Below are 26,189 nucleotides of genomic sequence, written 5' to 3'. Positions count from 1 at the left end.
TAAAAACCTATTTTAAAAACAGAAAATAATAATATAAGTGTCAATAAAGCAATGTTAGCAATCGATATTATAATAATTTAAAACAATTTATTCAACAAGTTCGTTCAACAATGAGTGAATAATATTTGTCTACTATTAAAAACAACATTATATTCCATTAAAAATACAAGAGAGCACAAATTTTTTTTAATTTATAAGTAATTTATTTAAAAAAGAGTACTTTTTCAAAAGCAATACTTTAAAACAATATCAATGATTGGTTAGCGGAAGAAAAACCGAAAAAACAATTAGGATAAAAATAAGCTAATTTTTTTTTAAGAACAAATAAAATTTAATTATTGAATAATAGAAGTGTTTTTAAAAATATTTGACGGTTAAGCTAAACCGAAGCATTAACTTTAATTTTAATAAACTTAAATATATTTTTTAAATCAAAATTAATTTATATATTTTATTAGTAAACATAATATTTAAATAATAATATCATTAATGTTTTTATTTACAGGTAACACACACAAAAAACGTTTAATGCATAAAGTTAAGTCTCCACTTGGATCATGCAATATGCAATTTAAAAAGATTTGAAGAAATCCAGAAAATTAGATTTTTAGTAGAAGAAGCGCTTGATATATGGAATTGTAAATTTGGATGAAGTGATAAAATACGAAGCTCAAGTTTGCATAGTGACATCCATGTAGAAGTGTATTTTGAAACAATGCTCTAATGTACCAGATATGTTTATGGAAACGGATGAGTTGCCCAACACTGTTGAATGGATGGAGAGCAACTTTTTCACGACAAAAAGTCACATAAAAACATGCTAGACAGTAACATAAAGCCCTTGAAAAAGGCGATGAAATGCTATGCCAACAGCTTGAATATAAACTAGTAGATGTTGGAAATATTTCAACAGAATGGGTATTATTTAAGAAAATAATGGCAACTTGGACAAGTGCAAGCTCAATACCATTTCCACCACTAATTTTTCTAATAGCGATGATGAAGATGATAGTACTCTAACAACAGATGATGATATATGATTTTGAACTTATTTCTATTTTTATTTAGTATTGTTATATACCATTTTATACTACGTTTTTTTTTTATACTTGCTAAGAATTTGTTGTAAAAATTGTTGCTTATTTTTTTAATAAAGTAAGTGCTCAGTTTAAGTGAAAAAATTATTTTTGTTTATGTCGGCACGTGCTTTATCTTAAAGTAAAAAAGTAAATGCTATTAATAGATTACAAAACTACTTTTATTTTTTGTATTTATATTATTAATTTGTATTTATATTATTTTTTATTTACAAAAATTATTTATAGTCTACACTTAGCTCTATTAGGTAAAATAACTGAAATATGTGAGAACGCCGCTGAATTCAAAATTTTTTATAATAAATAGTGACAGGCAACTCAAAAAGTCGAAAGGCAACCAAAATTAACAAACTGTTTACATTCAGTTGCCCCTCTGACGATAGTAAGCAACTGGGGCCAGGGCCGGAGCTAAGTTTGATAACACATAGCTATGACCAGGGCCAGGTTTATGATCAGGGTTGCATTAATATTGATAGATCCTATAAAAATGTTATCTTTAATTAAAATTTATGATATGAATTTTATTTAAAAACAATATTTTATAGGATCTATCAATTTTATTGCATCCCCGGCCGGGTTTATGACCGGGGTTGCCTTTATATTGATAGATCCTTTAAATGTACTATTTTTAATTATAACTCATATCATAAATTTCAATTAAAAATAACATTTTTATAGGATCTATCAATATTAATGCAGCACTGATCATAAACTCATCCCCGGTCGCGGCTATGTCTTATCAAACCTGGCCCCAGTCATAGCCCCGCTCATTAACTATCTGACGACCGACCAAAAGTACAAGTGTACACACCTGAATATATTAGACTGCTATAAAAATTAGTACAATAAATAATATATAAATAATTTACAAATTTTATAGTAATATTAAAAAAAATTAAATTAAAAACTTCTTTTTTAATATAACTTTTTATGTAAACTCTTATTGATATTTTTATTTGTTAAATTTGTTGCCAAGTAAACATTTTAAAATAAATTTAAAATTATCTTCAACAAACCATAAACTTATATAACTTACGTGAAATATACTTGCAATGTTTAATGCATTTTCTTTCATTTTATTTTGTGTGGAAATTACCAATTGACGTTGGCGCTCTTTCTCTTGCCTGATTTTTTCTTCCCTGCTTTCCTTTATAAGACGTTGTTTTTTCAATTCATTTTCTATCTGTTGTTTGTCCTCTATATGTGAAGTTTGAGCTTCATTTATCTAAATAAAAATTAATATCAAAAAATTTTTTAACAAATTTTGCTATCTTTGTAACATTCATTTTTTTTGAGTGATATTTGAACAATAAAAAATAAAAGATATAATATTATAATAATGGTAAATATGTAATAAGACCGAATTTTTATATCTTTATTTAAGATTAAATTAAGCAAAATTTAACATTATATACATTGACACAGATGCAAATATATAGTTTCATTTATTTGATGTTTAGATATCCTGTTTATTCTCAGTTTGTACCCACACCAATATATAACAATTAACAATTAAGTTATAATTTTTGAAGATATAACAAGAAGATTTTGCAAGAACAAAGATTATATTGTAAAAGCGAATATGCAAAAAAAAAAAAAGATAATTTACATTGAACAGTCAGTCAAAGCTACTCTAAAAAATAAAATATTTATTATATAACACTATTTCAATTATTATTAACAAACTCTCTGTATAAATATAACACATAAAAACACAATAAATTAAAATATAACACATAAAACATAATATATTAAAATATATAATGTTCAGTCTTCTCCATTTAGCCAGGGCTTTTGCCCTCAAGTCTTTTTGCGATCGCCCACACACCTGCAAAAATTTTAGCGAGCGCATAATAAAGCGCTCGCCAAAAAAGTAAAAGCATTTGTTTTAAATTGCAACAAAAAAATTTTGTTTATTTGTTCAACTTTTATAAAAAATGCTTTTTTTTACCAGTTTTTTTTCTTAAATTATTTTATTTAGTAATTATTCAAAGCAATCTTTCCGCTATTGTTGTATTTTTTTATAAGCAACCACTAATTAGAGTTGGAAGTTACTGAAGAGAAAAGGTGAAGATTGTAGAGCAAGATAACTATTGGCAGTAAACTTAAAGGATTGCAAATTATATGAATCAGGAAAGCAAGATGAAGGAAGCAAATTCCAAAGAGAAAAAAAAAAAGGAAAAAGGATATTATTATAAGATCTGCCCCAGATATGGCAACAGTATTCCATACAAGGCTGGATTTGAGATTTATAGAGATAGAGAATAGAATTCGAAGTAAGAAAGTGTCGAGCTCGATAAAGAGATGCAACTTTAGCAGATGCTAATTTTGCAACGGATTTGATTTATGGTTTCCAAGAAAGAGCGGAAGTAAGAATTAATCCTAGATGATAAATGGTAGATGACTCATCGAGTACATTATCGTTCATAAATATAGGAAGATCTAAATTATTGCGATAACGATTGGCTGAAAAAAGTTGAGTTTTATTAGAATTAAAGTTCACCAGCCACTGTGAGCCCCATGCTGTAGCAGAAGTGAGATCCTTTTCAAGCTTTTCAAATGCCCCCTCCAAGCAATCAGAGAGTGTTGGCTTCTTAACATGACAAGAATAAATGGTAGTACCATCAGGGACAAAGCCACTTTAGATGTGAGAATATCTGGAAGATCGTTAATGTAAATTAAAAGGAGTATTTTAATGTAAATAGCAGAAAAAAGTGAATTTTTTTAAATTGCGCAGGTTAACTTAAAAATGACTATCCTGTCATCGCTTTTTCGTGCGCTGTCATCAAATTTCAAACAGAGACGACTGATTGTTGTATAAAAAAAATCAAGTAGATCAAAAAAATGCAAATGGAAATTAGTTTCATAGATAGTGACAAAGAAACAAAAAAAAATTTGACTTATCCTTTCACTTGGAAATTAGTTTCATAAATAGTTACAAACAAAACAAAAAAATTTCTAACTTGCACTTTAAATATTTTTTGTTGACAAAATTACATTTTTCTATTTAAAAAACTTCTGGTTCACAATATTTGAATAAGTTGCAGTGTTAAAATAATTCCAAACTATTGTTTCCTTTCACTTGGAAATTAGTTTCATAAATAGTTACAAACAAACAAAAAAAATTTCTAACTTGCACTTTAAATATTCATAAAAAAATGTTGAAAATAATGGGGAGTTATTTGGGAGTTTTCATAAAATAATATTTATAAAAATAGTCTTTATATGGGTTTCGTATTTACATATACGGGTTTCATATCTACATATATAGGTTTCATATGTTTTATGAAGTTAAAATTTCGTTATTCATATTCTCAATTTTTAACTTTAACACAACAAAAATACCATTTTCCATAAAAGCCCAACCTTTATATAAAAAAATATCAGGTTGGAATCATCCTGCTACTTATAGAGTTTTTACAGCAAAGGTTATGGGAAGACAACTACAAAATAAAATAGTTTCCTTCCTTAGGGCTTTTAGTTAATTAAAGGCTAGATATTGCTGTCTCAATAAAAATACTAACATCGGGAAGTTGTAAACAGGGACCTGCTACTGTTTTGTAGAAGACCTTCAAAATAGCTATGTTTAAGAGTAAGCAAAAAATTCAGTTTCAAAACTGTTCTGAGGTTGTTTAACAATGAGGTTTTCTGAACTTAGCTGATTCTGTTAAAAGCTTTAAAATATTGGAGTACAAATAGCGCCATGTTGTGATATTAGAGTATAAAATGGATGGTGTCACTGTTGTTGTATTTTATGCTGGAGTGCATAGTTAAAGCAACATAAACCTACATTTTTAGGTTTACTAACTGAGATAAGGTTTATTAACAGAAATAAAATAGTTTCTCTAGATCCTAGTAGACAAATATTATTTTTCTACCAGGATCTTTTGCATGTATATATACATTTATACATACACAATTTTATGTATGTATATACATATATACATACAAAATTTTATGTATATATATATATATATACATATATCAGGGCTTGAATTAACGCATAAAAATTTAATCATGAAAAAAAAACTTTTTACAAAGCCCCCCCTCCTCCCACCTTCATCCCTGGCACTGCTTTGCGGTAAGAAAAGAGGAGGGTGGGGTTGCATTAGTATAAAATTGTATCATTTGTACATTGGTTAGTAATTGTTATTTTTTAACATAATATTTCGTATTTAATTTCTCTCATATTCAAATATTATCTTATAATACTCTTGTTTGGTGGAGTTAAAATTAGCTTAAGTTACTGTTATAATTTACAGCTTAAGTTATAATTTAAAATTTAAGTTGCAGTTATAGTGTAATGAGCAAGTAATAATGTAGTTAGCAAGTAACGCATTTAATACTATTACGATATTGCTCTTAGTAATTGTTTTTCTTTAACATAATACTTAAAAAAGTAAAAGTAAAAATGCAACTATTACAACATTTAAAACACTTTAATTAGCTGTAGAAAACTATTTGTGTTCATGCTGAAAATAAAACACGTGTTATTTTTAATGAGTATTATTTATAATTTATTGTAAAAAGTATTGAATTGTTATTGTAAAAAGCTATAAAACAACAATAAACTCCAAAGCGTTAACATAAGTGTTAACATAAAACAACTTTTTAATATTAGTATTCACAATGCACTGTTTCTAATTGATGGATTAGATGAGTTTCAATATTTCAATGAGTTATCAAATCCAAGATTAGAGTGTAAATATCCAATCGTCAAAGTTTTAACTGAAATTCAAAGTTACAAACATGTAGTTGCTGGTAGAGTTTATGCAATTGATCAATTACAAAATATGTAAGCTTGTGTTAACATAAAACAACTTGAATAAATTTAATAAAGATAAGTTTTTATAACATTAATAACATAAAACATGTTTAAAATAAAAAAAATTAAATAGAAATGTTTAATTTTAAAAAATGTACAAGTATGCATATCCGTAGACCAAACGAGTAAGGTCAAAGCAAAAAAAGATTAGATACCACGTTTTTATAATTTATTGCTTTTTCTACTAAAAATCTGAGTATAACAAACGTAATATTAAAAATTTAAGTATAAATAATTTTTTTATTTAAATGATTTTTAAGTTAATGTTTTCATTCAATTCTTTATGTTCAAATTATTTTGTAATAAAAAGTGAGAAAAATATTTGGTTTAATAAACCGATTTATATTTCATTAAGTTTGAAAATATGCTTAAACAATTTTTTTGGCAAAAAAATTTCCTTGAACAGATAGAAAGCATTTTTTTTTAATTTAAATTTTTTATAATTTAATTTTTGTTTTAACATTTGCAATACTCACTGGTTTAATTTTTGCAATAGAATATTTCTACTTTAAAACAAAAAAAAATTTACTATTCAAAATGCTTACAATTTAAATAAAATTTTTTTCCTCACTTGCACTATGTTATAAATCTGACATTGTTACTATAGCTAGATATACATTTAACTTTCAGGAATGACCCTTGCTATGTCACTGGGTATTATGGACGCTACCGCAATTAAATTTATAATTATTGAACACTGAAATTTTTTAAATTTTTTTTTTTTAATTTCAAATTTTAATGGCAAAAATATTTGAATGAGAGAATTTTAGAAAAATTTTTTTTAGAAGATTTCTTCTGTTGAAATAGATTTTTTTATAAAAAAATTGCTAAAAACAACTTAAGTAAATTAATATAGTAGATAAGTTAATATTTGAATAACTATGAGTTACTGTAGTAACTCAACTGGTTGTTTGATTTAGTTTATTAGTAAATTTATTGTAATGTACTTTATCCATTCAGTAAATCAAAGAAAATATAATTTAAAAAGTTCAGGATCATTAAAGCTAAAAAAGTTGAAGCAAAAAAGTTACTGGTTTCAATTAGCATTGATTAACTATCAAAAAAAAATTTTAACAAAAAAGAAATTAATACATATTTTAATATACATCTTTATATATATAAAGGGCAATGTGTGTTTGTGTGTGTGTTTGTTTGTTCTCTATAGAAATCCGAACCGCCGGACCAATCTCGATGAAATTTGGCATGGGGTAGTCCTCGAGGGGGAGAAGGTTCTTAGCTGGGTTTTGACCCCGTACCCCGATCCCCGGGGTCAAGGGGGCCAAAAATGGGCCCCCCTGACCCCGTGGTCAGGGGGGACCATTTTTTGGGCCCATTTTTGGACCCATTTTTGTGTACAGATATCAGGTAAGCCAGTTTAAATATTGGCCCGGGCAACGCCGGGTAACTCCAGCTAGTAAATTAATAAATTAAACGTTAATTTGGTGCAATATTTTAAAAATAAAGATAAAAACCAGGTTGTTTTTTAAAAAAAAAGAATAAAGAAAAAATTCGCTATAACATCTTAGGGATCGTCCATAAATTATGCAACGTAAAATATATTTAAAAACAGATTTTCATTAAATTTAATGGCCTAATTTAACTTTTTATTTAAATTAAGACTCTGCAAGGGAAAACTTTTGATTTTTTTTCCTTTGTTTAATGTGAAAGTTTGGGTTATGCAATTTATGGACGATCCCTTATACCAATTAAACTTTTTGCTTAAACGACCTTTTAAATTATTATTGGCTACCACGCAGAAATTTAAAGTAATTTAAATTTAAAGTACTTTATGTTGAATGGAATACACTTAATCTCTTGAATCTAATAACTTACTTTCTGATCATCGATATGGATTTCGATCTTCTCATTCTACAGCTGCTTTGCTAACAGTAATAACCGATAGGTTTTATCGTACATTAGATAGAGGTGGAGATATCAAGGGTATCGCTCTTGACATTTCTAAAGCTTTTAATAAAGTTTGGCATGCTGGTCTTCTCCATAAGTTTTCTTCTTACGGTGTATCAGGTAACATCTTCAAGATTATTGAATCCTTCCTAACCAGTCATAGTATAAAAGTTGTCCTCAATGGACAGCACTCTTCTTCATATCCTGTAACTTCAGTGGTTCCTAAAAGTTCAATTCTTGGCCCTATACTCTTTTTAATATACATTAACGATCTCTCAGATATTCTCACACTTAAGGTGGTCTTTGATAATACTACCATTTATTTTTGTCTTGATAAGAAGCCAACACTCTCTGATTGCTAGGGGGCATTTGAGTTTGAAAAAGATCTCACTTCTGTTACAGCATGGGGCAAGTTGAAGGTTCTCTTTTTTTTTACAGATGTCAAAAAGATCTTGAAGACATGAAAAAAATACTTATGGTATTATTTCAGTTTCATTGCTTAGTAAATCTCAGCATTGTTTAATAATTTCAATGTAAACACGGTTGAAAAATATTTGTTTATATTTTTACCATTTCTGCGCAGGCATAAATTTTATGTCATAACTGTGAAAAGTGTGTTAACAAATTTCAATTCTGTTGCTAAACATTTTATTTATAAATATATTTTAATGAATTGTTGTTTCAACTCTACCAATGGTTTTTAAAACATCAATTACTTTATTTAACAAAAGCATTAAGGACATCTTTCATTTTATTTTACTTTCAACTTATTTAGGCAGAGGTTGAGACAGTGAGGTCTAATAAAGCGCCATATATTGTATTGTATGTTGTTGGTATTTTAAATATTACCTTAGCATTTTCTGTAGAGTCAAAAGGTGAAGATGATTGGTTATCAGCAGGTAGAGACATAACAATTAAAAGGCAATTATTTAACAGATGATTAAACACTTTAACTTAATTAAAGAAGTTGCTCAAGTTATTTAAATATAGATATTAAAAAATATTGAAAGAGTGTTTGCATGATGGGAGACTGTCAAACATAAGAAAGCGCTAATAAGAGAACATCAAGATAATGGCAATAATCAACATCATTATCATCATCATCATGGATTAGTTTGGAATCAGTAAAATACAAAACACTTGATGTTCAATATATACCTTATAAAACAACAAAGAATAAAAAAATTACAATAATAAATCCACTTTGATGATGATGATTATCATCATCATCATCATCATCATCATCATCATCATCATCATCATCATCATCATCATCATCATCATCACCATCATCATCACCATCATCATCATCATCATCATCATCATCATCATCATCATCATCACCATCATCATCATCATCATCATCATCATCATCATCATCATCATCATCATCATCATCATCATCATCATCATCATCATCATCATCATCATCATCATCATCATCATCATCATCATCATCATCATCATCATCATCATCATCATCATCATCATCATCATTGCCATCATCATCATAGTGGATTAATTCATAATCAGTAAAATAAAAAATAATATATTATGTAAACAAATTACCTTAACTTTGATTTCATGACTTTTTTAACAATATATTTTAAATATATTACTCAAATATATTTACCTTTTTTTGATTGGGTGAAGGTTGTTCGCATGCTTGGCAAAATGAAACAGATTTATCATTCAATAACGTACAATACTGACAACTCCACTCTTGTGGTATGGTGAACTTTTTAGTTTCCTTTGTTTGCCCAACCTCGAAAGAAGACAACAAAGGTGCTTTTTTCATAAGTTCTTGCTTCAGTTCTGTTTTAATTGAACTTTGTTGAGCTGGAAACTGGAAACTAGTTTGATTTCTATTATTTGATTGGTGATCCTGCATTTGGTGTCCACAATTTGAACAAAACTTAGGCTGCTCAATAAAACGGCAATTGCACTTAGAACACAAAAAGGAGCCTATTGTTGAAAAAAATGTTTTATAGCTTTATATTATTAAACAAACTCTGTTTCAAAACAAACAAAATAATAAGTTAATGCTACTTTTTTCAATAAATTTACTATATGTAATATATATTAATTAAATATAATATGTATTAATTATTCATTAACTTTGTTAATAATAATATTTATAAACATTATTTATAAAACAAGCAGAAATATTTAATATACCTGTAGATATATTTACATTAGAACTAACTAATGAACTTTCATGAGATAAAGACTTGTTAAAAGCAAACTCCAAACTCTTTGGACCTTGATAGGCTAATGAATCATGTTGCTCAACAGCAAAGGATGGATTAGTATTTGACACATTGTAAGTAAAGTAGACCTCTGGAATAATACCAGTCATATGCAATTTTTCAAAATAAGGATGATTGTGATTTAACAAAAAATCTATTTCATATTTAGCAATCAACAAATCTATAACTAAATCCATTACTATGCTATAATTAGGTTTATCTTCTAATGGAAATACTAAAATGTCTCCATTAGGTTGTTTTATTTTTTCTTTGTATCCCATGCTTTGAATAATATTATCAGCACCCTTTACAGTCCCCACTGAAGTTTTGTACAAATTTGAAGAAGTTGAAATTTTTCTCCAAGTATGGTATCTTAAACTCTCTTCTTTTAAAAGAGTCATACCATATTTTTCAAGTAGATTAAATGTTGTAGGAATTTTAGAGATATCAACATCCTAAAGTTTGTAAAAAAATCTTTTAAATAAATTAGTGTTTTCTTTTTTATCATAAACTTTTATCTTATAGGAAAATTACCAATATAATAAAAAATATATACACAAATAAAATTATTGCTTCTAGTTTTAAATTTCATTAAATTGGAAACTATATATATATATATATATATATATATATAATTATATATATATATATATATATATATATATATATATATATATATAATATAAATATATATATATATATATATATATATATATATATATATATATATATATATATATATATATATATATATATATATATATATATATATATATATATATATATATATATATATATATATATATATATATATATATATTATATATATATATATATATATATATATATATATATATATATATATATATATATATATATATATATATATATATATATATATATATATATATATATATATATATATATATATATATATATATATATATATATATATATATATATATATATATATATATATATATATATATATAATATATATATATATATATATATATATATATATATATATATATATATATATATATATATATATATATATATATATATATATATATATATATATATATATATATATATATATATATATATATATATATATATATATATATATATATATATATATATATATATATATATATATATATATATATATATATATATTATTCTATATATATATATATATATATATATATATATATATATAATATATATATATATATATATATATATATATATATATATATATATATATATATATATATATATATATATATATATATATATATATATATATATATATATATATATATATATATATATATATATATATATATATATATATATATATTATATATATATATATATATATATATATATATATATATATATATATATATATATATATATATATATATATATATATATATATATATATATATATATATATATATATATATATATATATATATATATATATATATATATATATATATATATATATATATATATATATATATATATATATATATATATATATATATATATATATATATATATATATATATATATATATATATATATATATATATATATATATATATATATATATATATATATATATATATATATATATATATATATATATATATATATATATATATATATATATATATATATATATATATATATATATATATATATATATATATATATATATATATATATATATATATATAATATATATATATATATATATATATATATATATATATATATATATATATATATATATATATATATATATTATATATCTATATTATACTATATACTAATATAGTTATATATATTATATATTTATATATCTATATATATATATATTATACTATATATATATATATATAATCTATAATATATCTATAGGGCAATTCCTATATATATATATATACATATATATATATATATATATATATATATATATATATATATATATATATATATATATATATATATATATATATATATATATATATATGGCCAATTCCATGGCGGAAAATAAAAAAGCAGTCAAATTTTATTCTCTTTTTTGTCAACTTTTAGCAAATGAATATTGATGTAAACACATGAAAGTTAGTTTAAAATAAACCTTACATACTAAAATTAATTTTAGTCATTTTTCTCATTGTCGCATCTTAAAAAAGGTCATAGTAAAATGTTATTTTAACCATAAATTTATTTGCGTAATCGAAAATAAATTATTATGAGAATGGAGCTAACATGATCTAATTGTTGTTGGTCAGATTTTATACTTTATAAAATATATATATTTAAAGAAAATAACTAAAGAACTTTTGCAATTTTCATGTAACGTAAGTTAACAATAACATGATAAAGTTTAGTTTTTTTCAAAATTTAGTTTAAAAACTTAATTTTTCAATAATATATGCGAAAGAATATTAAATGTTATGGTTTTACATTTAAAGTTTTTAAAAACAATGCTTAGTTAAAGCGCATTTTTATTTTAAATTTATGTAACGAAAGTTAAAACTACATGCATTTACTAAAGTTTTGGCCCTTTTTTGTTAACAAAATAAATTACATCATTGATTCTTATTTCGTCGCATTGGTTTGACAAGGTTAATATTAGAAGAATTAAGAAAAAAAATCAATAATTTTTTTATAATGCTAATTAAAATTATTCATGTTATTGTTTTTGTATTTGTTTATGTATCCATATTTTAGTTGACATATAAATATACATAAATAAATAAAAAATAGAACTATATAAATAGACATTCAAAAAAAAAAAAAAGAAGAAGAATTATTTGCTATAAGGGTGTGTCAATTTTAGACTCTCTTTGAATAAATGGTTTAATAAAATTTGGGATATAAGTAAAAGTTGCAAAATTTTATGGAGAATCTAAATCTGATTAAATTTTTTAAATCACAAAAATATTTACTTAGATGATTAGCCTTTTTTGAAAGTATAAATGGTTTTTGTTTTCTTTTAAATGGAATAATGACGTTACCGGACAATACTGTCTGTAATAAAAACAGACCTTTTAGCAACAAAACAAAGTTACATTTAGTTTATAAATAATTTATTTAACTTAATATGTATAAAATGTTTTGAAAAATTTCTGCATTAAATGGGTAAAATAACTTTTAATTTCTAAAACTTTACTTAAAGATATTTTTTTTAATCTTAATGATGGTCAGTAAATTATTTTTTCATTACCGCAATAAGTAAACAACTGCAAACTGCATACTGTCAAGTGTAAATTTATAAACTTTCAATTGACTGCGTTGATTCTTATAATATTAAAAAAAAAATTTTATAATTACTAAACAATAATAAAATCTCTTTAAATACTTTATAACTTGGAGGAAAAATGGCACCAAAACCAGGTTAAGTACTAGGACACAAATTAGTGTTGCATTTGGTACTGGAAAACAGTTTCTAGTTTCAGAATTACTAACCAACAGAGATGTTATTAGATATGGAATTTTATTAAGAGAGGGCTGCGAAGACATAAAAAAAAAGAAATTATCCTGTAAAAGAGATGGCCAAAGATATACTTCCAGCTTTATTTTAACAGTGGTTGAGTGTATTTGGAATTTACACCACCTAAATTAATTACTGACAACAAATTTGTGAAAAAATAGTGACATTGTGGAAAAACGCTTCAGCAATAGTTTGTCCAAGAAAAAAAGGAGCTAAACAAAGAATAAATTTAAAGGAAAACTTGATAAACTTTTTGATATACTAGTATGCAAATGTCCAATTGTAAAATTTGATGATTTTATTTGTTCTGATAATTGTGGTAAAGAAGTTCATTATAAATGCAAAAAAGAGTAAAAATACTATCTTTGACGTTAAGTTTATATATTTTTAAAGAGTTTAAACTGGAACTGTTAGCAAGTTTCAAATCGGATTACCTAATAACATTGAAACCAGGAAACAGTTCAAAAGATTACTTAGAAAAGGTCAAGAAAAATGTTTTGAGAATAAAGACAGCAATGTTATTTTAATTAAAAAAAAAAAGAAAATCGAGTCAGATGAGATTAACTATCAAAGAGAAAGTGATTTAAATGAAAACAATGATGATATTACTAATATAGAATTACCTCTAGTGCTAGAGAAACCATCAGAAAAAAAAAAGTGTTACAACACCTTAGATATTTCACACATAACTATGAATAGTGTAAGGTATAATTTTTTTTAAATAAATTTGTCTTTTATTTGAGTATTTATACTTATAAATACATACATACAAAAATACATACATACAAACATACATACATACATACATACATACATACATACATACATACATACATACATACATACATACATACATACATACATACATACATACATACATACATACATACATACATACATACATACATACATACATACATACATACATACATACATACATACATACATATATATATATATATATATATATATATATATATGTATATATATGTATATATATTTATATATATTTATATATATATTAACTTAGTCAATAGCGATTTTTTATTTAAAATTATTTTTTATTTCTATGTAAATTCTCCTCACACAAATATGGTGTGTCTGCACGTGCTACAGCTACAATTGCTACAGCAACACTTATTGATGCAGGATTAATAACATTTGATGAAAAAAGTTAGTTATTGACCAAAGTAAAGTTTCGAGAGCGCAAGAAAAAGTTATCTCTGATCTTAGTAAGGATTTCAACAAAATAGCAAAAAGTGGAGAAGTGAAATGCATATTTTTTGATGAGAGAATTGATCAAACCAAGCAAATGATTGAACTTGATGACTCAAATGCAAAATTTCCAGTAACTGTGAAAGAAGAACATTACTCTATTTGTATGGAACCTGGAGGAAAATTTTTATTTCACTTTACTCCGGAGAAAGCAACAAATATTATTAAACATGCAGAGATTAAAGCAAATAAAATTGTTGAATGATTGACTGAGAGAGGTATTGACAAGTCTTTATTGGCCGTTAGTGGAGACTCTACAAATGTAAACACCAGTTGGGAGGGTGGAGTCATCAAACTTATAGAAATAAAATTAGGAAAAAAGCATGTTTGACTTAAATGTCAACACCAGCAAAATGAGTTGCCACTAAGGCATCTTATAACAAATCTAGATGGTCAAACAAAATCTAACAAAAAATGGTCTGGTGTTATTGGATCCATGCTTGATCTGACTACAGATCTAGATATAAATCCAGTATTTGAAACTATTAAAATTGGTAATCCACTTATTTCTCTCGATAATAAAATAATAAATGACTTGTCTGCAGATCAATTTTATGAATATAAAATTGTTTGTGCCATTAGAAGTGGTATTTACCACCAAAATTTGAGTTAAGTGAGTGTATACTACAAATATTGTTGTGTTCTAATACTAAAGAGGATAGAAGTGTAGCTATTAATAAGATAAAAGATCTTAGAGGTAATGGAAATGAAGATCTACAAAAAGGTAATTCTTCTCCTATACCAAGAAAAACTACTGAACTTTAATGCTTAAAAAAAGGGTAGATCTGATATAATGGGAGTCACTGGTTTATAAACCAGTCTTAACTACCTTTCTAACAACTTATATACATATATATGTATGTATATATGTATGTATGTATATATATATATATATATATATATATATATATATATATATATATATATATATATATATATATATATATATATATATATATATATATATATATATATAGATATATATATATATATATACACTCTTGTTATTAAAGTAAAAAATATATAAAATATTTATATTAAAAATATTTTTAAAATTCAATATAAATATTATATCTTAAAAATGTTTGCAGCAAAAAATAAAATCAATGATGATAAATTAGATAATGAAACTGTTGTTTGATACTTTATGACTTAAAACTTGTTTCTTGTTTCAACTTGTTTCTCCGCGCAGCGGCCTTGTTCGTCAAGGTTCGTGTTTCGGAGTTATAGAGTTGAGAGAGGGTTATAACCACAATTAAGTAGCCTCCTCATCTGTAGTGGCCTTCTGGGCTTTGGGGAGGTGAAATTAAAAAAAAAAAAAAAAAACTTTAAACAGCTTTCAAAAAAAATAGCTAAAAGTTTAATTTACAGTTTATTTCAAATATTTGATAAAGCTGTTGCGTGTGTAACGTAAGTTAAAAATAGAATTACCCATATATATATATATATATATATATATATATATATATATATATATATATATATATATATATATATATATATATAAGATCTATAGTTTGTTGGCTTTGGGAAGAGCGGAAGGAAAAAAAGTGATTCTTACGCCAACATATACGTCACTTTTAATTGCTTTTAACTTTCGTCCAACATTTCCGTGTTGGACGAAAGTAAAAACCATTAATTTAATTACAAATTAATCGTTTTTTAAAAAAACCACAAAAACGCTAATTTAATTGACCAGAATGTTTTTAAAAACATTCTGAATGTTTTTAAAACATTTTGAATGTTTTTAACAATATAAACAATGTTTTTATTTTATTTTTTTTAATAAAATGTTTTTATTTTTATTTTTTTTAATAAAATGTTTTTATTTTTTTTTTTTTTACTGTAAATCATGCGCGGAGTGTTGCTACATCGACTATCTTATAGCCTGACTCGCAAGGGAGTGCTGCTACATCGACTGACAAATAGCCTGACTCGCAAGGGAGTGCTGCTACATCGACTGACAAATAGCCTGACCCGCAAGGGAGTGCTGCTACATCGACTGAGGGTTTGGTTGGGGCAGGCAATCTATCATTATTAAAAAAAAAAAATTCCGGTCTTGCTTTTTAATTTTTACTTTTTGTCAACAAAATATGGAAAAAACTTTCGGACAACATCTAAGGGTTATATATATATAATATATATATATATATATATATATATATATATATATATATATATATATATATATATATATATATATATATATATATATATATATATATATATATATATATATATATATATATATATATATATATATATATATATATATATATATAGATATATATATATATATATATATATATACATATATATATATATATACATGTATATATATATATATATATATATATATATATATATATATATATATATATATATAAACAATTTTAAAATGTATTCTACAAAATAGAGTGCTCAATGTTCTTAAAAAAACAGAGCAATAATAAATTGGTAGAAAATCACTTAACAAAAATTTTTCATTTAACACAGTGTTAAATGAAAAATTTTAGTTAAGTGATTTTCTAACTATTTATATATGTATACATATATACATATATATGTATACATATATACACATATATGTATACATATATACATATATATATATATATATATATATATATATATATATATATATATATATATATATATATATATATATATATATATATATATATATATATATATATATATATAGATTGTTGCATTTGGGAAGAGCGGAAGGAAAAAAATGATTCTTACGCCAACACATACGTCACTTTTAATTACTTTTGACTTTCGTCCAATATTTGCGTGTTGTCAGAAAGTAAAAACCATTAACTTAACTACAAATTAATTGTTTTTTAAAAAAACCACAAAGACACAAATTTAATTGACCAGAATGTTTTTAAAAACATTCTGAATGTTTTTAACAATATAAACAATGTTTTTATTTTTATTTTTTTTAATAAAATGTTTTTATTTTTATTTTTTTTACTGTAAAACATGCGCAGAGTGTTGCTACATCGACTATCTTATAGCCTGACTCGCAAAGGAGTGCTGTTATATCGACTGACAAATAGCTGATAAATGACATATATATATATATAAAGGACAACCAGGGTCTATGCTTGGTGTGGATCATAAACTAAAACACAAGGAAGAAAGGGCACTTAAGCGCACTGCAATGGAAACTGTCAGGAAAATAAGGACTTATGAAGAAACAAAACAACATTTTGGTACTCATGAGCTTTCTACATCAAAAGCTGGTTATTAAACATCAAGCAGTGAAGACATTGATAGTGGTGATGACAGTGAAAGTTCACCTGTATATCAACAGCAGGAGCAGCAGCAAAAGTTCTAACAACACAAGGTACATTGCCATTTTTCACTCCCCATCTCACAGAAGTTTTTGATAGGTGCAAAATTACTGACAGAAATGGGGTTTACATATTAATGGCTGCTACAGAAGCTTTAGGATGTGATACTGAAAATCTGGTGATAAATCGCACTTCTTTTCAATGCCTTAGAAAAAAATTTAGAGAAGCAAAACACTCAGAAATTCAGCAAAACTTTAACCTAAATGATGGCCAAGAATTAGTGCTACACTGGGATGGAAAGCTGCTTCCAGCACTCACTGGTGTTGAAAAGGTAGATAGTCTGGCAATAATAGTAACTTTTCAAGGCAAGGAGCAATTGTTGGGAGTCCCTGAAATCCAAACATCTTCAGGTGAAGAGCAAGCTATGGCTGCTTATAAAGCAGTGGAGAAGTGATGTTTAACCGACAAAATTCAGGCAATTTGCTGTGATACGACAGCAAGCAACACAGGTCAAGTAAATGGTGCCTGTACAAACCTAGAAAAATTGTTCAATCGTGACCTATTGTACCTCCCTTGCTACCTTCCCTTTTTGAGTTAGTTTTGAGGAGCTGTTTTGAGTCACTGATGGGTGCAACTTCTTCTCCCAACATGGCACTTTTCAAAAGATTTAGAGAAGCCTGGACGAAACTTGACAAGAATGTTTATATAACTGTTAGTAATGAAGTACCTGATGATGTCTGCTCTACCATTCTTGGATTTGTTGAACACTACTTTTCTACACAAAAACAGCAGAGAGATGATTACCGAGAATTGTTGGAGTTAACAATGATCTTTCTTGGTGGCATTCCGAAGAACGGAGTATCGTTTCGTATACCAGGAGCTGTAAGTCATGCTAGATGGATGGCGAAGGCAATTTATGCATTCAAGATATACCTATTTCAAAATCAATTTCAGTTATCACATACGGAGAAGAACTCTTTAAGAAGAATATGTATGTTCCTTGCTCGCATGTATGTTCAAGCCTGGTTTCTATCATCAGAAGCAATTACAGCACCATATTATGATTTCCTATTGGTGTGCCAACGGATTGATTATCGAGACATAGATCCACAAGTCAGTAAGGCTGCTGCAAAGAAAACAACCACCTCTGGTACTTAGTTCTCGAAACTGTTGCTCTCGCCTTATTTAATGAGAATGTTTTAACAACAGTTAAGGCAAATATGGCTCAAGTTTTGCTCGACAAAAATAAAGAAGCGGAGGAAGAAAAAAATCAAGTCAAGAGATACATTCTTACTGAAAAAGACTTTTCTTCCTTTCCAAACATCGAGTTTCCATCTCTGTTAACTCCTGGTACAAAAACATTCTTTAACAGATTTTCTCTCAGCTCTGATTTTCTTCCCTTCAATATGGAAGGATGATCCTGGTTACAAAAGTGGAATTGAAAAACTTAAGAAAATAGTGGTTGTGAATGATGTTGCAGAAAGAGGAGCCAAACTCATTCAGGATTATAATAACATTCTCACCAAAGACGAAACTGAGAAATAATTTGTTTTACAGATTGTTGCCGGAGACTGTAAAAAGTACCCAACTGCTACTAAATCCTGTCTTATGAAACAGTAATGTTAAAGGTTTATTGGTTCACATTATGTTTTGATTCTATGGACGTTATTGTTGTACATGAAAATGCTTTTGCCTTATAGCTTTTTGGTGTAGTAAATAAGAACATGGTCGATATAGACAAGAGTATGTCACTTTTGAATGGAATTAATCATTATGCATATTATGTTTCAACTTAAAGGTGTTTGAGGGTCGCCTTGCAGTTGTATGATTGAGCTGAAATTTTGCACAGTTCCTTATTTGGTTGATTGGAACAGGATCAGGGGTTGGGAACATTGGTGCAACATTTTCACCTTCGAAAATTTCAATACAGCTAAGGGCCACCCCAATATATATATATATATATATATATATATATATATATATATATATATATATATATATATATATATATATATATATATATATATATATATATATATATATATATATATATATATATATATATATATATATATATATATTAGTAAAAATACTTATCTAAATTTTTTTTCCAACAACTTGTTTCTCCATCACTAGGTGATAAACTTTTAAAATGACAAAATTAAGTAAGGATTATGTCAAAACACATTGTTTTAGTTGAGGAAACTATAGGGTGTACAATTAATTTATAATCCCCCTCATGTTTTGTATCACCAAAAGTGGATGTATTCTGTATTACAACAGTGAATGGTGATTATTAAAGGAAAAAAAGATCTTCACCACATCCCTGGTAGTACCCCTTGAGCAGGGTACTACCAGGGATGTATGGGGATCAAAGTCAGAACAACTCGCTTATGAAGCGAGCACTACACCACAACTGCATCTGTTTACTAAGTTGCCATGACTGATAAAGCAAAATTTCCCCTTTCTCAGTATGTTGTTTTAATGCAAGATTATTTTGGATGTCATCAATAGGGAGTTAAACAATGTCTGGACTGATTGGTCAGGGAATACACCAGACTCAAACTGCATTAAGCATGTATGGGCAAGGCTTTAGAGCAGTGTTTTTAAAAATCCCAGACCCCAAAACCAACAACAACTTATTACAAAAGTTTAAAAAGAATTGGCTTCCATCACCCAGGAAAAGTGCAATTCACTTATTAAAAGTTTTAGTGTTAGAATTTCGGAATGTTCTGGTAAAAATGATGAAATAACTCACTGCTGATCAGTAACATTGTTCTAAATATTTTGTGAAAAAATGAACAAAAAAAATTCATGAACAACTGAGTTACAGTCATTTATATAAGGACACAAGGGGGGTCAGAACTTAATTCTACACCCTGTAATTAAATTTATTGTTTTTAAAAAAACCACAAAAACGCAAATTAAAAGATGAGAATGTTTTTATTTTTATTTTTTTACTGTAAAACTATCTTAGAGACTGCTGCTACAAGAGAGTGCTGCTACATCATCTATCTTATAGCCTGCTGCTACAAACAAGTGCTGCTACATCGATTGAAGGTTTAGTTTGGCCCGGCAGTCTAATAAATGATTTTTAAAAAAATTAATTTTTTTTCTTTTAAATAAATTTAAAAAAAAAAAACATAAACTTGACATTTTATGAGAAAATTTAAAACTTTATTTATAAAAGGAAAAGTCTATCTAGATTTAAAACTAAAAAAAAAATGTGTCACAAAATTGAGTACCTCTACCCTGTAAAAAACCATCACAAATTTGCTAAACCCTTTTGTCTACCTGAGTGTCGCATGATATAATTTGTGAACAAACCTTAACACTATTAAAACATTAGTGAAAACTATAAGGAAGCAAAGTTATAAAAAAGGCGCTATTTTTTATCAAATAAAAGAATTAAAGCATACTTTTTGTGTAATTAAATAATACTGATACATAATAAATATCTTTACTTTGTAATGTATGATTTAAAATGTAGCAAAAAACGATTTACATACTTAAGTAAAAGTATAAGTATGCATTTAAAAAATTATTTAAAAAGTACAAAATTTACAAAAAAACTACTCAATTAAATTTTAACATTTTTTAATAAACTAAAAAAATGCAACTTAATAGACTGGAATGATTTTTAATTTCTTTTTTTTTAAGTTTTTATTTTTATATTTTTCCTATTTTCATATATCCACTGACAAATAGGTAGTAAATACGAGGAGTGTTGTTACACCAACTGACGAATGAGTAAATAGATTCTATCTGTTGACCAGCCTGGCACCTCTTCTTCATTTATTAGGCTGGCACTGATATATTTATAATAAACTGTACCCAGTTTAGAACGTTGAATGATGGATCTTCTTGACTCAATGCATGGGTTTTGCTTGTGTCTCTGTTTGTATGACTAGGCAACTCATCCTATCTCTTAATGAAGGTACAGCTCTAAAACTCAGTTTAATGGTTCTGAAGCAAGCTGGTACTTAGGTATCCTGAACCCTGTAGTAGCTCTCAGAGAGGCTGACTCTATCAACAGCTGTAAAATATCAGACTACTAATAGTACCATAATGCGATGGTGTCCCTGTTTGTACTTTTGGTTTGAACTTTTAAGGCCACATTTAGAGCCATTTGTTACAGCTTAGGGTTTATTAATAGTATTGAGGCAATCATTTGAAGTATTAAATAGCGCAATGAGTACTATCTGTGCTTACTATCTGTGAGTCAAGTTCTTTAACAAATTTAAATCTGACTAAAGTACCAAAAACTATAAAACACAAAAAACCATCATCACCACCAAGTTCTCTAAATCTACTAATATTTTAATATTTTACTTCTAATATTTTATTAGTTAATATTTTTATTCATTTTTTCACAAAATATTTTGAACAATGTTACCGATATTTGTGGTCTTCGAAGTAACTTTTCTTCTGTTGAGTCTTATCTCTTGCAAAGTTCACTAGACCTAATTGCTCTTTATGAGACTAATTTGAGTTCGGCTATCTCATCTTGTGATCTGAGTGTTAATGGTTATCTTCTTTTAATTTGTAAAAACTCTTAAAGGCACATGCTTGGCCTGGGCATTTACATTCGTGAGAATTCATCCATTTCTCTATAAAAAAGGCTTGGATCTACCAACTATACTTTTATGAGCTTTTGTTTAGCACCACTTCACTCTATCACCTTTCTCTTTGTTCTACATTGCTCTCCTTTATCTCAAGACTACACTCTTTTGGATGCTCATCAAACTGAATGGCTTAGTTCTAGTGTCAGTGACTCTGCAGGCATCAAGGCCCACAACTTTTGCCTTACTCAAAGCTCTAACACAAATTTAATTTATTCTAATTTTCAAACTAATTTTTCAAGTTAAGGCTATCGCTCTCGATAGCTTTTGATAAAGTTTGGCATGCTTCTCGATTCTGAAGCCTTTGATAAAGTTTGGCATGCTGGTCTTCTCAATAAGCTTTCTTCTTACGGTGTATCAGCTAACATCTTCTTACCATTCGTAGTTTAAAAGTTGTCCTCGATGGACAGCACTCTTCTTCTTATCCTGTAACTTCAGGAGTTCCTCAAGGTTCTATCCTTGGTCCTATACTCTTTTTGATTTACCTTAACGATCTTTCAGATATCCTCACATCTGAGATGGCATTGTTAGCTGTTGATACTACCATTTATTCTTGTCTTGGTAAGAAGCCAACAATCTCTGATTGCTTGGGGGGGCATTTGAGCTTGAAAAGGATCTCACTTCTGCTACAGCATAGGGCTTTCAGTGGCTGGTGAACTTTAACTCAGATAAAACTCAATTTTTTTCAGCTAATCGTTATTGCAATCATCTAGATCTTCCTATATTTATGAATGGTAATGTACTCGATGAGTCATCTACCTTTCAACTTCTAGGATTAACTCTTACTTCGATCTTTCTTGGAAATCATATATCAAATCAATTGCAAAATTAGCATCTGCTAAGGTTGCATCCTTTATTGTGCTCGCCACTTTCTTACTCCAGATTCTATTATTTATAATTCTATAATAATAATATAATAATAACTATAATCTATTATATATATATATATCTCTATAAATCTTAAATTCGCCCTTGTATAGAATACTGCTTCCGTATCTGGGGTAGATCTTACAACGATGGCCTTTCTCTTTTAGACAAGGTGCAAAAACGCATTGTAAACATAGTTGACCTGCTCTTGCAGCCAACCTCTAACCATTATTATATTGTCTCTTTTCAATATATATTATAATGGGCACTTCTTTAAAGAGCAAGCATCTCTTGTGCCATCTACTAAAATTCATTCTCGTGTTATTTGTCATTCAATAAAGTCTCATCCTTTTACTAAGTTCCTAAGTGCTCCAAAAACTCTTATTCATCCAGCTTTTTTCCTTGAACATTAGTTCTTTGGTATTTACTTCCTTCATCTTGCTTACCTGATTCATATAATTTGCAATCTTTTATGTTGTAAATAGCAATTGACATCATGAGGTATAAAAATTTAGTTAAAATTTCTGTATATAAACAATTTTTGGCTACATTAAAAAATTTTAAGCAGTTTTAACAATAGTTACCATAGTTACATTTTAAAAAATAAATAATTACCAAGAAATGTTACAAAAGATTATATAAAAGATGTTAAGTAATTAAAAATAAAAAACAAAATAGGAAATAAAAAGTAATATAGTTGAGAAATTATATTGTTATAGTGATAGTGTATGATTTTAGTTGTGTATTAAGGAAAGATTTTTCCATCTCCATATGGATGCTTTCTTAATTTTGAGTTCATACTTAGAGGAAGCTCTGTCAATAATGGAAAAGGAATCAAGATTTGTTGAAGTTTTGCATTTTAGTGATGAAGTAAGATGTTTGTAAATATAGAAGGCATTATTTGAACTTAAATGTTCTGAAATCCTTGTTATGTTGTGTCTGGTGGTGTCATCAATATATCCAACATTACAGCTGGAACATACAAATTTATAAACAACAAAGGATTTATAAATTCGGGGTAAGGGGTCTTTTGATGAAAGCATACTACTTATTTTAAAAGGTATTTATTTAATTGATGTTGAAGTAAGTGTATTTGAAATTTCTTCAATATGAGGAAGTTTAAAGTTATGTATATCAGATGGTTTTGATGATATGTATTTTTAGAAGAGTTAAGGTTGCTTAGTAAAATGAGAGTTTGTTTAACTTTTTTAATATCCTGTCAACCAGAGCTTTAATGAGTCCTAGTTTATAAATAATACAAGTAAAGCTGGTAAAATTAGTCTGTAAACTTGTACAAGTTTTTTAATAAAATGTTGGAGTATTAAACTCATTATTTACAGAGTTAATCATTATATCAAGAAAGTTTAATTTGTTATGTTTATATATATATATATATATATATATATATATATATATATATATATATATATATATATTTATATATATATATATATAGTACGATAGTGGTGTAGTGGTAAAGCGCTTGCTTCATAAGCAAGAGGTTTTGAGTTCGATCCCCACCACGTCCCTGGTAGTATCGCGCTCAACTTGTTTCTCGGCGCAGCAGCCTTGTTCGTCGAGGTTCGTGTTTCGGAGTTATATTGTTGAGAGAGGGTTATAACCACTATTAAGTAGCCTCCTCATCTGTTGTGGCCTTCTTGGCCTTGAGGAGGTGAATAACAAAACAAACAAACAATATATATATATATATATATATATATATATATATATATATATATATATATATATATATATATATATATATATATATATATATATATATATATATATATATATATATATATATATATATATATATATATATATATATATATATATATATATATATATATATATACACACACAGTTGCGTGACAATTTATTATGGCCACCTATGAATTTTGACCATTTTGAAATTTAATCTCATTTTTTTCATATGAAGGATAAAAATTCTTTATTGTAAGTTAATCATTGTTTAAAATAAAGTTTTAATTCATAAAATCACTGCCTTTATTTTTTGCTACTGGCAACACTGTCACTTTTGACAGCCATTTTGTATGATGTCATCTTAATTAAAATCTTTTCGCTGTACATTTGTTCAGTTTTATTACCAGAGTTTTAAATTTGTTTACTTATTATCTTCAAAATACTTATTTAAATCTGTTAAAATATTGTTTCTTGAATATTTCTCTTTATTTTAAATTGTTTTATTTATTTTCTCGTAAGTTTTCGCTGTAAATGTAATAAATGTATGAACAAGTTATAGGTAAATTTAAAATTTTCTATATTAGGATTCTTAAAAATATATAGGTTTAGTAAGATCTTGTTTTATGAAACATTAGTAATTTTTGTAGTTATTGTTTCATAAAACAATTGTTTTCTTAGTATTAAGTATCAAGTTTAAATAGTAAAAAATTAGCTAGTGTTAATGAAGTTATTATTAACTTTTAACAGTGTTTAAAATGAGCAGAGATAAAAAAATATTTCATATCTTTTTATTATTGCATAAAAGTTGTTTTGA

The 26,189-nt window shown here is 26.2% G+C and overlaps 1 protein-coding gene across 2 annotated transcripts in view; it reads right to left on the bottom strand.

Annotated features, from left to right (window-relative positions):
* LOC136091611 (E3 ubiquitin-protein ligase RNF31-like) overlaps positions 1-26,189 on the bottom strand; it is a 118,273-nt gene that overhangs the window by 86,071 nt on the left and 6,013 nt on the right. For both annotated transcript variants that reach the window (XM_065819316.1, XM_065819317.1), the window contains exons 2-4: positions 10,006-10,531; positions 9,461-9,792; positions 2,134-2,322 (exon numbers count right to left, since the gene is read on the bottom strand). In XM_065819316.1, coding sequence (XP_065675388.1) covers positions 2,134-2,322; positions 9,461-9,792; positions 10,006-10,531 — 1,047 coding nt within the window. The remainder of the gene's footprint in view (positions 1-2,133; positions 2,323-9,460; positions 9,793-10,005; positions 10,532-26,189) is intronic.

This window comes from Hydra vulgaris, chromosome 15 (assembly GCF_038396675.1).
Source record: "Hydra vulgaris chromosome 15, alternate assembly HydraT2T_AEP".
Classification (NCBI taxonomy): Eukaryota; Metazoa; Cnidaria; class Hydrozoa; order Anthoathecata; family Hydridae; genus Hydra; species Hydra vulgaris.
The sequence above is the reverse complement of the archived record's forward strand: the minus strand, read 5'-3'. Positions and strand labels throughout refer to the sequence as shown.